At 43.0% G+C, this 15,908-nt stretch overlaps 1 protein-coding gene across 1 annotated transcript in view; it reads left to right on the top strand.

Moving 5' to 3' along the window:
* The window catches only part of LOC110530660 (integrin alpha-6), a 35,221-nt gene that overhangs the window by 13,490 nt on the left and 5,823 nt on the right, over nt 1-15,908 (top strand). Inside the window, exons 5-19 of the mRNA XM_036986299.2 lie at nt 1-103; nt 1,349-1,562; nt 9,152-9,345; nt 11,812-12,034; nt 12,145-12,234; nt 12,329-12,390; nt 13,057-13,226; nt 13,955-14,092; nt 14,248-14,363; nt 14,448-14,607; nt 14,871-14,954; nt 15,053-15,132; nt 15,222-15,299; nt 15,417-15,519; nt 15,635-15,811. The exon at nt 1-103 is cut by the window's left edge and continues 29 nt beyond it. Coding sequence (XP_036842194.1) covers nt 1-103; nt 1,349-1,562; nt 9,152-9,345; nt 11,812-12,034; nt 12,145-12,234; nt 12,329-12,390; nt 13,057-13,226; nt 13,955-14,092; nt 14,248-14,363; nt 14,448-14,607; nt 14,871-14,954; nt 15,053-15,132; nt 15,222-15,299; nt 15,417-15,519; nt 15,635-15,811 — 1,992 coding nt within the window. The remainder of the gene's footprint in view (nt 104-1,348; nt 1,563-9,151; nt 9,346-11,811; nt 12,035-12,144; nt 12,235-12,328; nt 12,391-13,056; nt 13,227-13,954; nt 14,093-14,247; nt 14,364-14,447; nt 14,608-14,870; nt 14,955-15,052; nt 15,133-15,221; nt 15,300-15,416; nt 15,520-15,634; nt 15,812-15,908) is intronic.

Below are 15,908 nucleotides of genomic sequence, written 5' to 3'. Positions count from 1 at the left end.
ACTCTGTTGGAGATGCGTTCGTATAAAGACGGGCCCTATGAGGTGGGCGATGAGAACCAGTTAAACCCAGACCTGGTCCCTGTGCCCCCTAACAGCTACCTGGGTAGGTACCCCTGCTTTCTTTCATCCCTCATCCCTCTCTGGCTCCCTCCTCTCCCCCCTCAATGTGTGCTCTTCATGACCAGTGTGTCCAGCTCCAGCGTGAACCGTTTGTGTACAAGTCACTTCCTTCCCAGGTTGCTATGGAGACTGATGTGACAGCCAATAGCTACTTAGAATTGTAAGACTACCTGCGTGATGACATCATGCTCTCCAGAGCCAATAATTTCACTCCGTGCCCTAGTCGTCATCATGCACAGTGGAACATTGCGCTCGTCATGAGCATTGACCTGAGATAGGTGTGGTGCAGATAATCAGAGCTATAACTCACATCCACTTCCAACCAACTGGGATTGAATAGATACAGATATATGATGGAGAAATCAGTGAATCTGTACAGGGCCTAGCTTTGGCCAATCCGAATGCAACATATTGGTGTCATCAGTCGTGTTGGGAATGGGTTGGTGTGATGCCAAGTCCAGGTGCTGTTTGTTAGTGTTTCTGTTTGGTTTGGTCCCTTCATGTTGTGTCATGCATGGTCAGCCCAACATTATTATAACATGATCTTTTACTGCCTGTCCATCTACATCTACAGCCACAGTCAGCCACTGGCTGCATTTACACAGGCAGCCCAATTCTGCTATTTTCTTCATAAATTCATTTTTGACCAATCAGATCAGCTCTGAAAAAGAGCTGATGTGAAAAGTTCTGATGTGAAAGACAAACTAGTGGAAAAAAGTTCAGAATCGAGCTGCTTGTGTGAACTCAGTCAGTGTTCCATCCATATCTTTATCCATCCATGTATCCTTATGTAAAACATGTATCACTAGCCACTTTAAACTATGCCACTTTGTTTACATACTCATCTAATTTGTACATACTGTACTCGATACCATCTACTGTATCTTGCCTATGCTGCTCTGTACCATCACTCATTCATATATCCTTATGTACATATTCTTTATCCCCTTACACTGTGTACAAGACAGTAGTTTTGGAATTGTTAGTTAGATTACTTGTTGGTTATTACTGCATTGTCGGAACTAGAAGCACAAGCATTTCGCTACACTCGCATTAACATCTGCTAACCATGTGTATGTGACAAATAAAATTTGATTTGATTTGATCTGTGACCGTGCAGTGCATCAAACATTTAGTATAGCACCATCTCACCTGAAACGTCTGTATTTATGTGGACATGCATTGACAGACGGATTGATTGATTGGTGAATTATCTTTCTCCTATCAGGCTTTTCTTTGGACTCAGGGAAGGCCATCACTAAGAAGGGTCAGCTGACAGTGGTTGCAGGCGCTCCGAGAGCCCATCACAGCGGAGAGGTGGTGTTGCTAAAGAAGGAGTCCGATGAGTCCTCCATGCTGTCACCAGAGTACATCCTGGAAGGGGAGGGGTTAGCCTCATCGTTCGGCTACGACCTCACTGTGGTGGATCTCACTGGAGACGGGTATGAGAAGACAAGACCATGATACTATTTCCAGGGCCGGCGTAATGAGCGGGGTTTAGGGGGCCTGGTCCGCCCTGCCGTACCTCCTTGCCTGTCCACATAACATATTGAATATTGATCAGTTATTTGACCGAGACTAATGCCGACAGAAAGAAGCTTCAATCTCAGATTAAGCATTGAGCGAAACAGCGCCCCTCTGTCTCAGTATGTGTAGAAGAGTATGGCATGTCATACTATTTCTGACCAGACAGAATCAGATACATGGGCTACATATAGTAAGACAGAGGGGCGCTGTTGTGCTCACTCTGATGTTTTCTCCGGTGAGAGAGTTTCAGCAGAGAGGAAGAGGTGAAGTGAGAGGGCTCACTCTCGCCAAAATCTGTCCAATCTGTCCAGAATAAGTCCAATGCGTTTCTATCGGTATAATATTCAGACCCAAGTTTGTCGCTTGCCTTCCCGCCTTTGGGACAACAACTCCCATTGTTAGGGTGGAAACATGAGCATCTTGTTATTATATACAGATCTTTGGTTTCAGACCCTTGTGAATTTAAAAGGAAAGTTGGCAGGGTACAGAGTGCACTGTTAGGTTAATGGCTTCCCCTTAAGTAAATTGATTTATATAATTACTACGGTCCAAGTAAAAATATTCAAAATACTTCACCAGAGAGCATGACTTAGCCGCAGAGGCTCATTAGCTTGTTTTTAATAATACCTGTGGATTGTTTCAAATCACAAGTGTGTAAGGCTATGCTTATTTGGGAATCCCGCTATTTGGGCATTGTGAATAGCAATATACCTAGCCGATTGAATTGTGGCTGTCAGTGAAAAGCATCTCAAATCTGTGGTAGATAATGTGTCTTGAGCATAATCAAAAAAATTGCAACGAGGAGGAGAGGGGGTGTGTGGCGAAGATATGGCGCGTCTGTCAAGGGGTGTGTAACTGGTGGCATGGAAGTCAAACGCAGGAGAGCAGAACGTGGTAAATGGCCGGAGATGTTTAATGTACAGAACTACCGGCTTACAAACATAACAAAACACATGGGCACAACAACCCGTATCGCACCAGTCACATAAAGCACACGTACTTACAATAAACAATTCCCGACAAGGACATGGGGGAAACAGAGAGAACATATACAACATGTAATTAGGGAATTGAAACCCGACAACCAGACAAAACAAATGGAACATGAAAAATAGATCGATGATGGCTAGAAGACCGGTGACGTCGACCGCCGAACATCGCCCGAACAAGGAGAGGAACCGACTTTAGCAGAAGTCGTGACAGTGTCTCTCTCCAGAATGCACTCAGCTGTCTCCCGCCAATTTTTGAGCATTCATTGTTTCATTGTGTGAATTGTTTTCCCTTTGATTGCTTATTTCATATAAATTCCCCATTACATACAGTGCCTTGCGAAAGTATTCGGCCCCCTTGAACTTTGCGACCTTTTGCCACATTTCAGGCTTCAAACATAAAGATATAAAACTGTATTTTTTTGTGAAGAATCAACAACAAGTGGGACACAATCATGAAGTGGAACGACATTTATTGGATATTTCAAACTTTTTTAACAAATCAAAAACTGAAAAATTGGGCGTGCAAAATTATTCAGCCCCTTTACTTTCAGTGCAGCAAACTCTCTCCAGAAGTTCAGTGAGGATCTCTGAATGATCCAATGTTGACCTAAATGACTAATGATGATAAATACAATCCACCTGTGTGTAATCAAGTCTCCGTATAAATGCACCTGCACTGTGATAGTCTCAGAGGTCCGTTAAAAGCGCAGAGAGCATCATAAAGAACAAGGAACACACCAGGCAGGTCCGAGATACTGTTGTGAAGAAGTTTAAAGCCGGATTTGGATACAAAAAGATTTCCCAAGCTTTAAACATCCCAGGGAGCACTGTGCAAGCGATAATATTGAAATGGAAGGGGTATCAGACCACTGCAAATCTACCAAGACCTGGCCGTCCCGCTAAACTTTCAGCTCATACAAGGAGAAGACTGATCAGAGATGCAGCCAAGAGGCCCATGATCACTCTGGATGAACTGCAGAGATCTACAGCTGAGGTGGGAGACTCTGTCCATAGGACAACAATCAGTCGTATATTGCACAAATCTGGCCTTTATGGAAGAGTGGCAAGAAGAAAGCCATTTCTTAAAGATATCCATAAAACGTGTTGTTTAAAGTTTGCCACAAGCCACCTGGGAGACACACCAAACATGTGGAAGAAGGTGCTCTGGTCAGATGAAACCAAAATTGAACTTTTTGGCAACAATGCAAAACGTTATGTTTGGCGTAAAAGCAACACAGCTGAACACACCATCCCCACTGTCAAACATGGTGGTGGCAGCATCATGGTTTGGGCCTGCTTTTCTTCAGCAGAGACAGGGAAGATGGTTAAAATTGATGGGAAGATGGATGGAGCCAAATACAGGACCATTCTGGAAGAAAACCTGATGGAGTCTGCAAAAGACCTGAGACTGGGACGGAGATTTGTCTTCCAACAAGACAATGATCCAAAACATAAAGCAAAATCTACAATGGAATGGTTCAAAAATAAACATATCCAGGTGTTAGAATGGCCAAGTCAAAGTCCAGACCTGAATCCAATCGAGAATCTGTGGAAAGAACTGAAAACTGCTGTTCACAAATGCTCTCCATCCAACCTCACTGAGCTCAAGCTGTTTTGCAAGGAGGAATGGGAAAAAATGTCAGTCTCTCGATGTGCAAAACTGATAGAGACATACCCCAAGCGACTTACAGCTGTAATCGCAGCAAAAGGTGGCGCTACAAAGTATTAACTTAAGGGGGCTGAATAATTTTGCACGCCCAATTTTTCAGTTTTTGATTTGTTAAAAAAGTTTGAAATATCCAATAAATGTCGTTCCACTTCATGATTGTGTCCCACTTGTTGTTGATTCTTCACAAAAAAATACAGTTTTATATCTTTATGTTTGAAGCCTGAAATGTGGCAAAAGGTCGCAAAGTTCAAGGGGGCCGAATACTTTCGCAAGGCACTGTATGTCACCAGTAGGCCTAGTAAATGTACCGTTAATTTCCCGATCATTTGGTTACATGAATTTCTGTTAATGCACATATTAAATACAGTCATTTACTGTTTTCATTCTCGGAGTGTTGCTTGCAAAGTTCACAACCTGCTACACTTCTGAGAAACAAGTTAAAACCTCTCAGGGATAGCGGGCACTATTTTCAAGTCCGGATGAAAAGTGTGCCCAAAGTAAACTGCCTGTTACTCAGACCCAGAAGATTTGGATATAAAACACTCTGAAGTTTCTAAAACTGTTAGAATAATGTCTGTGAGTATAACAGAACTGATTTGGCAGGCGAAACCGAGAGCACAATCCATCCAGGGAATTTTTTGTTTGAGCTTATTGTGTTTTCTATTGGTTTTCTTTGGGAATCCTAATTTATAAGGGCCCTGGCTACAGATTCTATGGCTTCCACTAGATGTCAACGGTCTTTAGAAATTGGTTGATGTTTTTCTTTTGAGGAATGAAGAAGTACGGCTGTTCTTTTTGAGTGTCACTCTGAAGGGCTCAAGTCTTTTGTTGCGCGTACACATGAGATTGCTCCGTGGTATTTTTCTTCGGTATTGAAAACAGATGATCCTGTCTTAAATTGTATCGATTATTTACATTTTAGGATACCTAAGGTTGGATTATGAATGTTGTTTGAAATGTTTGGACCAAGTTTACAGGTAACTTATTTGTAGTCATGTTGGGCGAGTTGGAACCGGTGTATTTCTGAATAAACGCGCCAAATAAACTGACATTTTGGAGATATAAAGAAGGAATTTATCGAACAAAACGACCATTCATTGTGTCACGGAGACATTTGAGGTTGCAAAAAGATGAAGATCTTCCAAGGTAAGGCATTTATTATATGGCTATTTCTGACTTTTGTGTCGCACCTGCCTGGTTGAATGTTGAATGTTGTCATTTTGTATGCGGGGCGCTGTCCTCAGATAATCACATGGTCTGCTTTCGCCATAAAGCCTTTTTGAATTCTGACACCTTGGCTGGATTAACAAGAAGTTAAGCTTTATTTTGATGTATTGCACTTATATATTCGTAAATATTGAATAATTATATTTCTGTAGTTTGAATTTGGAGCTCTGCAATTTCACTGGATGTTGTCAAATCGATCCCGCTAAAGGGATTGGAGCATTAAGGGATCCATATTAATGTTGGATAGTGCCCATTTGGCAATGTCTGATTTCTGATTTGGCTGGTGTGGCGGTAATACGGTCACCGCAACAGCCCTAGATCAGCTCATGCTCGGAGTACACGTCCTGGTAATCCGTCTGGCCCTGCGGCCTTGTGAATGTTAACCTGTTTAAAGGTCTTACTTATACATCGGCTACGGAGAGCATGATCACACAGTCGTCCGGAACAGCTGGCACTCCCATGCATGCTTCAGTGTTGCTTGTCTCGAAGCGTGGATAGAAGTCATTTAGCTTGTCTTGTAGGCTCGTTTCACTGGGCAGCTCGCGGCTGGGCTTCCCTTTGTACATAAAAACATAAAGCATAAAAACACGCAACAAAGAAAAAACACAAATTACCCACCACCCTAATGTGTGAATAATAAAAAATCACCAGGGCTCTGTCTCACTTGAGAGCCGACGAGGCGGACACAGTACTGATCGATGGTCCTGTTAAAGTACATCGTCATGTACCTGAGAAACAGGAAACATAGGAATAGACACCATCCATGGTACCATGCACAGGAGGTTGGTGGCACCTCAATTGGGAAGGACGGGCTCGTAGTAATAGTTGGAGCTGAATAACTGAAATGGTATCAATACATGGTTTCCACGTGAACACGAAGCCAATTACAGTCCCTCCAGCGGCAGCCCCACTCCTCGTCTCCTTCAACCTTTTCAGATTGTGATCATACCGGTCCCAAATCTTTCTCCATGTTTCTTTGACATCAGTGTTGTTGTTAAAATGTTGTGATATCCATGATATCTCCCTCCAACTGTTGTCTTTTGGGCACTTATCCGAATATACAACCACATCAAAGGGTTATAAAGGCTATTGTATGTCTCACTAGTTTGCACAGACGCTCCTCAAAACTCGACATAGACATAATTGCGAGTATCAAATCTAGAAAAAAAAAGCTCAAAAATGAAGTTTGTAAGTAGTAGGAAGCGAAGTAGCAGAATGTTCATCTCTTCTGGGTTTACACCACAAAATATGTGAGGTAGACACAGGGGCGGGACTTCGGTTGGCAAAACTCACTGTTTGCGTATTGCCTGTAGACCCACCTACAAACAAGCAAGATTTCTGGCTCTCACAGACCTGTAACTTCTTCTTTAAGAGGCTCCTCTGTCCTCCACTCGTTACCTGTATTAATGGCACCTGTTTGAACTCGTTATCAGTTTAAAAGACACCTGTCCACAACCTCAAACAGTCACACTCCAAACTCCACTATGGCCAAGACCAAAGAGCTGTCAAAGGACACCAGAAACAAAATTGTAGACCTGCACCAGGCTGGGAAGACTGAATCTGCAATAGGTTAGCAGCTTGATTTGAAGAAATCAACTGTGGGAGCAATTATTAGGAAATGGAAGACATACAAGACCACTGATAATCTCCCTCGATCTGGGGATCCCCGCAAGATCTCACCCCGTGGGGTCAAAATGATCACAAGAACGGTGAGCAAAAATCCCAGAACCACACAGGGGGACCTAGTGAATGACCTGCAGAGAGCTGGGACCAAAGTAACAAAGCCTACCATCAGTAACACACTACGCCGCCAAGGACTCAAATCCTGCAGTGCCAGACGTGTCCCCCTGCTTAAGCCAGTACATGTCCAGGCCCATCTGAAGTTTGCTAGAGAGCATTTGGATGATCCAGAAGAAGATTGGGAGAATGTCATATGGTCAGATGAAACCAAAATATAACTTTTTGATAAAAACTCAACTCGTCGTGTTTGGAGGACAAAGAATGCTGAGTTGCATCCAAAGAACACCATACTTACTGTGAATCATGGGGGTGGAAACATCATGCTTTGGGGCTGTTTTTCTGCAAAGGGACCAGGACGACTGATCCGTGTAAAGGAAAGAATGGGGCCATGTATCGTGAGATTTTGAGTGATAACTTTTGGTTGGGCTAACCTGCCCAGGGACTGCGGTTGAAAATTAGCCGGCTGGCTAAAACCGGCACTTTTACTGAAATGTTGATTAATGTGCACTGTCCCTGTAAAAATAAAAAATAAACTCAAACTCAAACTCAAAACCTCCTTCCACCAGCAAGGGCATTGAAGATGAAACGTGGCTGGGTCTTTCAGCATGACAATGATCCCAAACACACCGCCCGGGCAACGGAGTGGCTTCGTAAGAAGTATTTCAAGGTCCTGGAGTGGCCTAGCCAGTCTCCAAATCTCAACCCCATAAAACCCCAACATCACTGCTCTAGAGGAGATCTGCATGGAGGAATGGGCCAAAATACCAGCAACAGTGTGTGAAAACCTTGTGAAGACGTTTGACCTCTGTCATTGCCAACAAAGGGTATATAACAAAGTATTGAGATAAACTTTTGTTATTGACCAAATACTTATTTTCCACCATAATTTGCAAATAAATTCATAAAAAATCCTACAATGTGATTTTGATCTCATTTTGTCTGTCATAGTTGAAGTGTACCTATGATGAAAATTACAGGCCTCTCTCATCTTTTTAAGTGGGAGAACTTGCACAATTGGTGGCTGACTAAATACTTTTTTGCCCCACTGTAGGTGGATGCAGTGGATTGAGATGCATTCAAAACAAAACAGATCTCTGGCTTAAACTGACAGATTTTGATGGGGATTTTTTATTATGTTACTTAGATTGACGCACTGGTGTGTCAATAGACTCTAAGAGGATTTATAGGCCTACTGCTGCATTGGCCTATACTGTAGGCTATCTCTGAGTTTTATGCGCTCATTTCTTGAGCTGTCCATATGGCAGACTCTGGTGCTTTCGGCCTTAGCTTAACTTAACGACTCTTTATCATTTTACTTCAGATTTTTATGATTAACCACATGACAATGAGTTTGAGAAACAAAAATGTTATTATTGAAAATTCAACTGTTCCATGAAAATTAGCATATAAAAATAATCATAACTGTCACGCAGATCGATGGAAAGGGTAGAAGAAATTGTAAGCTTCCCCAAACTTGAAACGTGAGCTGCCTATGTTCTTTACTATTACACCCATAAAATAGTTGCAAATAGGAGGTCCCGTGAAAAAACATGCCCGCCTATGGAAATCAAATGTCTGTCTTCTCAAATGTTTCTCCCTTCATCAATAAGGCAAATCTATACACTGCACTTTCCCTGTCCATCTATCCATCAAATACAGAATATCATGGTCAGTTTCTCTCTCTCCACAGTGGAGAGTATCATGGCTTCTTTCTCTCCACTGTGAGGGATATCACAGGTTCTCTCTCTCCACAGTGAGGGATATTATGGCTTGAGCCTCTCAGACGATCTTTGAGATGAGACAATTAGTTCCTTGTTGAGACAACATATTTCTCCATTTCTCTAAGTCATCTCTCTCTGTCTCTCTCTTGCTCTAGGTGGCAGGATATCGTGGTGGGAGCCCCTCAGTTCTTTGAGAAAGATGGAAAGGTGGGCGGAGCTATTTATGCCTATATTAACAAGGGCGGAGTCTGGAGTAAGCTCACACCCACCAGGATAGACGGACCTCAGGACTCCATGTTCGGACTGGCTGTAGAAAACCTGGGAGATCTCAACCTGGACGGTTATCAGGGTGAGGGGGGTATGCATAGCGGTGGGAGGTAGGGTTGCTGGGGGTGATGCAGCACCCCCTGTTAAATTGAAATAATTTTGGCAAAATTCTTTAAATCTGAACAGATATAAATCAAATAATTCAAAAAACTCCACCGAAGAGCATTATTTCAAAGAAATAGCTGTGGATTAAGTTTTATCACAAGCACTTACAGTCTGGAAGGCCACAAACTGGGCATCAGACAGGTCAAATATAGAACAGCTTGTTGTTGCCATAGATATAATCCATAGTAGATTTTGGAACCTCTTACACTGCCACTTTGACTGTTAAACTCACAGGTACACTAACATTGTCTGCAGTCCTGACTTGAATTGGAACTGCCATCTATGTATTATATTTCTATGGTTGGTTGCGGCTGTCAGTTTGCCTTTCATAAATTTCAAAATACAATCGTGAGAAAAACATGGGCCTACCGTTTTGAAAGCAAATGCCTACTGCTGAAAAGAGAAGACTAATATTTCCGTAGAAGCTAACATTTTTTTTGTTTTGAGCAATTCTGAGTGAAGAGCAGCTTATCTTGAGATATTGGCACAAGTGCATCGGATATCACCGGTGAGTAGCCTATGCTGACTTCATCTTCAACATTGGGTGAGTCAGTGTCACTGGAAAGTTTATTTTGTAGCCTACTGTAGCCCATACTATACACACTATACACTATATATCAGGGTTTCTGTTAGGAACGTTTGGCACCGGACAAAAGACTGGCAAGACTTTCATTCATCAGACATTTGAGAAATGTACCTGTCATCCATATGTGTTGGGTGCATAACCCATCAGGGTGTCCACCCACACAGCCAGCGCCATCAATAAACCAGGGATGTGATCAGGGTGTCCACCCACACAGCCAGCGCCATCAATAAACCAGGGATGTGATCAGGGTGTCCACCCACACAGCCAGCGCCTTCAATAAACCAGGGATGTGATCAGGGTGTCCACCCACACAGCCAGCGCCATCAATAAACCAGGGATGTGATCAGGGTGTCCACCCACACAGCCAGCGCCATCAATAAACCAGGGATGTGATCAGGGTGTCCACCCACACAGCCAGCGCCATCAATAAACCAGGGATGTGATCAGGGTGTCCACCCACACAGCCAGCGCCATCAATAAACCAGGGATGTTGGCCAAATCATCCACATTACATCCTTACAAGCAGCCTAGAACACATTTTTAAAACACTATTTGTTGTGTTTCGATGTGTAGCATATCCAGACAACACCAACATGCATTTCTTTAGCTTTGCCAGATACAGATGGCTACTGCGTCTGCTATACAGATATAGACGTACAGAAGGAGGCTAATTCATCATCTTTCGATCATAATAACTTTTTCATAAAGATAAGCATTATATTGTTAGATTATGGAAGTAACTCTGGTAGGCCGGAAACATTCTTCCTCCCCTTAAATGAATGTCAATACCTTGTTTATAGGGAAAATAAAAGCAGGGTGTTATATCTCAGCAAACACAACATTAGTTTACAGTTGGAACTTAATTTGGCCCAACAAAATGAAACAGAATGAAACAAAACACTTGTGAACTGCTTTAAACATAGACAGGCTAGTACCTACTTAACCCTACAAATTACAACAATAGGCTAATGATATTTATTTCATGAAAGGCCTACTTATAACCCATCTCAAACTGAATATCGAGCACACAGATATAGTCATACAGAAGGAGGCTAAAGGAGGCTTATTCGCAATTTTTTAAATCAGATTTTTTTAAAATGATAAATCTAAGTATTATATTGTTAGATCATAAGAGTAACCCTGGTGGGCCTAAAACATTCTTCCTCACCTCAAGTTCAACTGTCGAAGTGAGTTGCCGTCATAGGCCTGCAGTTTAACAGGCTAATAACCACACCAAACCTTCACCATAGCTTCTAACTATATTAACAAGAAAGGCTAGAGCATACCATACCCAAATGACAGAAATAGACTAATGATATTTATCTTACAAAAGGCCTATCTTAAACTAAGTAAGAAAACACAGATCAAACTTTATTTAGCCAAATCTCAACAGAATGAAACAAAACACGTTTTGAATATTTAAATAACTGGTTTAGATTAATGAATAGGCCGACAATAACAATAATATACAATAATAATAATAATATACAATAATAATAATAATAAAACTAATTATTATAAATTGCATCCTACCTGAAAAGCGATTTGCACAGTAGCCTACATTTGGCCATTTGTGTGTTTAAAAATAATAATTTGCTAATGTCTTCAATCATGTATATGAAGTAGAAGTGCATGAAATGTGTTTCTAAAAGGCCCTTTTTCCAGACGATGTTAAAACATGTTCCTCATATGTGCAAATCCTGAAAATGCAGCTATGTGTGTGTGTCTACACATGTCTGTCTTTGCCTATGTGTGTGTAATGTAGACAGTGTGTAATCCTGACTCTCTCTCTGTCAGACATTGCTGTGGGAGCACCATATGATGACAGTGGGTCAGGGAAGGTGTTCATCTACCACGGCTCAGCTCAGGGCATCAACATCAAACCGGCACAGGTGTTGTCAGGGGTGCCATCGAAGACGAGGTTGTTCGGTTATTCTCTAGCTGGTAACATGGACCTGGACAGGAACTCCTACCCTGACCTGGCCGTAGGGTCCCTCTCCGACTCTGTGTTTGTCTACCGGTAACCATGGCAATTAGTCATCTACCCTACAATGTTTTGTTATACTTTTTTGGGGGCCACTTTCTTGACCTTTAAACATTTGACACTGTGACCCTGTGATGTTACTCCAGAGCTCGGCCAGTCATCAATATCCAGAAGGTTGTCAAGACAATGCCAAAGGAGATTGATCTAACTAAGAAGAACTGTGGCAACAACATTTGGTAAGTTTGCTGTGTGGGTGCTGTTCATCTGCATATGGAAAAGTATAAACCATTTCAACTATATTCATAAATACTCATGACTTTGTGTTCCCAGCTTGGAGGTAGAGGCCTGTTTCTCCTACACAGCCAACCCCAAATCCTACAACCCCAAACTGAGTAAGACAACACCTCTTGTGTTATGATTTCAAAATAAATAATTCAATGGCCTATTAATGCTTTAGATCAGTATACAATAGTAACTGTCCCTCTCTTTCTCTACCTTTCTCTCATCTCACTTCCCCCTCTCTCTCTTTTGCTCTCTCCCTTTCTCTCTCTCTCCCTCTCTGTCTCTCCCTTTCTGTCTCTTTCTCTCTCGCTCTGTCTCTTTCTCTCTCTCTCTCTCTCCCTCTCTGTCTCTCCCTCTCTGTCTCTTTCTCTCTCTCTCCCTCTCTCTCTCTCTCTCCCTCTCTCCCTCTCTCTCTCCCTTTCTCTCCCTCTGTCTCTTTCTCTCCCTCTCTGTCTCTCCCTCTCTCTTTCTCTCTCTCCCTCTCTCTCTCTCTCTCTCCCTCTCTCCCTCTCTCTCTCCCTTTCTCTCCCTCTCTGTCTCTTTCTCTCCCTCTCTGTCTCTCCCTCTCTCTTTCTCTCTCTCCCTCTCTCTGTCTCCCTCTCTCCCTCTCTCTCTCCCTTTCTCTCTCTCCCTCTCTCTCGCTCTCTCTCCCCTCTCTCTCTCTCCCTCTCCCTCTCTCCCTCTCTGTCTCTCCCTCTCTCTTTCTCTCTCCCCTCTCTCTCTCTCTCTCTCTCTCTCTCTCTCTCCCTCTCTCCCTCTCTCTCTCCCCTCCACAGCGGTGGCATATTCCTTTGAAGCGGATGCGGAGCGTAGGAAGAAGGGTCTTCCCCCCAGAGTGACTTTCACCACACGTTCCAGCGAGGACCATGACTACGAGTCCACTGGTGTTCTCACCCTCAGTGCACAGGGCAAGATGGAGTGTATCACTGCCAAACTCACTCTACAGGTACTGCATCACAACTCTCGAAACTAGTGACTGTTAACAGTCTTTCACCAGCCTTGTAGGTGAAATGTGGACAAGTCTCCTCCAGCCTTTGTCAGTTATATGTCATTACCATGCAGTGGTGTAAAGTACTTAAGTAAAATTACTTTTAAGTACTACTTAAGTAGTTTTTGGGGGGTGTATCTGTACTTCACTTTACTATTTATATTTTTGCCAACTTTTACTTTTACTTCACTACATTCCTAAAGAAAATAATGTACTTTTTACTACATACATTTTCCCTGACACTCAAAAGTACTTGTTACATTTTGACAGGAAAATGGTCTAATTCAAACACTTATCAAGATATCATCCCTGGTCATCCCTACTGCCTTTGATCTGGCAGACTCACTGAACACAAATGCTTAGTTTATAAATTATGTCTGAGTGTTGGACTGTTCCCCTGCTATCCGTCAATAAAAAAAACGAGAAATGATTTATATTTTAACTTAAATTTTTGATACTTTAGTACATTTTAGCAATTCCAGTTACTTTTGATACTTAAGTATATTTAAAACCAAATACTTTTAGACTTTTACTCAAGTAGTATTTTACTGGGTGACTTTCACTTTTACTTGAGTCATTTTCTATTATGGAATCTTTACTTCTACTCAAGTATGACAATTGAGTACTTTTTCCTACACTGTTACCATGTATATCTGATCTGTACTCTGTGTGTCTGTCATCAACAGGAGAACATTAAGGACAAGCTTAGGGGAATCCCCATTGAGGTTGCTGTGGAGATACAGAACCCCAAAAGGAAGAGAAGAGCGCTCCCAGGGCTCACACCCATCCTCGACTCCAACCAGCCTATCACGGCCATTGCTGAGGTATCCAATAACAACCGTAACACAGTCTCCTATTAGGCAGCTTTGGGTCACCTACTGTATGTGACAGAGATATACAACTTTTGCCTGCTCAAAGCCTGTTCCCTCTGTATTAGTATGAGTTTGTGTGATTGGCATGTTGTTCCCTGTGTGTGTAGGTGAGTTTCCTGAAGGAAGGATGTGGCAGTGATAATTTGTGTCAGAGTAATTTACAGCTTCAGCACCGCTTCGGCTACAGAGAACCCAACAAGGACATCTTCCATCTACTACCTATGTGAGTAGAACACATTAACCTGTCACCAGCCATCACCTTGGTGAATGTAATCAATGCTGACATAGTCTGCTGGTGACCTTGCAGGGAGAATGGGGTGCCAGTGGTCTCCCTTAGCGACCAGAAGGACATCGCCCTAGAGATCACAGTGACCAATAAGAATGGAGATGATGCTCATGAGGCAGCATTGGTTGCCTCCTTCCCCTCCTCTCTCTCCTACTCCGCCTCCTACTCTGCACCCAAGGCAGTGAGTTACCTCTCTCTCTCTCGCTCTCTCTCTCTCTCTCTCTCTCTCTCTCTCTCTCTCTCTCTCTCTCTCTCTCACTCTCTCTCGCTCTCTCTCCACCTTCCGCTCTGTATCCAACGCAGTGAGTTACCTCTCTCTCTCTCGCTCTCTCTCCACCTTCCGCTCTGTATCCAACACAGTGATTTACCTCTCTCTCTCCCCTTTCCCTCTTCCATCTTTTAGACTGGTACTGAATTGTGATTGGCTGTTGTTGTTGATTGCAGGACAGGCAGGTGTCCTGTGTGGCCAATAAGAATGGCTCTCAGGCAGACTGTGAGCTGGGGAACCCCTTCAAGCGAGACTCAGAGGTGAGAGACACCATCAGCTAATCATGATCACTAGCTATGTGTTTGTGTGTGTGTGTGTGTGTGTGTGTGCGCGCTAACATATCACTCTGTGTGGTTAGGTAACGTTCTACATAATCCTGAGTACAGCAGGCATCTCTCTGAACACCACAGAGCTGGAGATAGACCTGAAGCTGGAGACGTGAGTGAAGTACACACTCCTCTGTCATGTCTATAATGAAATAGATATGGATTTGACCATCAGTGCTGATTTGATCTCTGACCTTTCAGGACAAGTGACCAGCAGAAGGTGGGCAGAGTCAAGGCCAAGGCCAAAGTGGTGATCGAGCTGCAGCTGTCCCTCACAGGGTAAAAAAATATGATTTGCCAGCTGCTCACTTTAATGTGCTTTTACACGTGAGACCTCCCAGCATCTAAACTTCAGTAAGGTGTGTGTTTGTGCTCACAGTGTACCTGTTTCCCCAGAGTGGCCAAGCCCTCCCAGGTCTATTTCACTGGAGAGGTCAAAGGTGAGAGCGACATGAAGTCAGAGGGAGACATCGGCAGCCCGATCGAGTATGAGTTCAGGGTAAGGATTATGTATTTTCATAAACACAAAAAAAGACATAAACCAAACAGGATTTTCATCATATTTCATTATATACTGAACTGACCTGTCCTTTGATCTGTCTTTTGATTGACAGGTGATCAACCTAGGGAAGCCCCTGAAGACCTATGGCACCGCCTCCCTGATCATCAATTGGCCGAAAGAAACTATGGAGGGGAAGTGGATCCTGTACCTGGTGAAGATGGACTCCCAAGGTCTGGAACCGACCACATGCTCTCCAGAGAGAGAGATCAACCCACTCCCTGTCAAAGAGGTTAGTAAGCACTGGGGGGTCAAACTCTAACACACTAACAGTCCCAAGTGTTCATACACAGTCAAACTCTAACACACTACACTAACAGTCCCAATAC

This window comes from Oncorhynchus mykiss, chromosome 8 (genome assembly GCF_057628025.1).
Source record: "Oncorhynchus mykiss isolate SJ-2025 chromosome 8, ASM5762802v1, whole genome shotgun sequence".
Classification (NCBI taxonomy): domain Eukaryota; kingdom Metazoa; phylum Chordata; class Actinopteri; order Salmoniformes; family Salmonidae; genus Oncorhynchus; species Oncorhynchus mykiss.
Note: the sequence above shows the minus strand (reverse complement) of the source record. Positions and strands in the feature narration are given on the sequence as shown.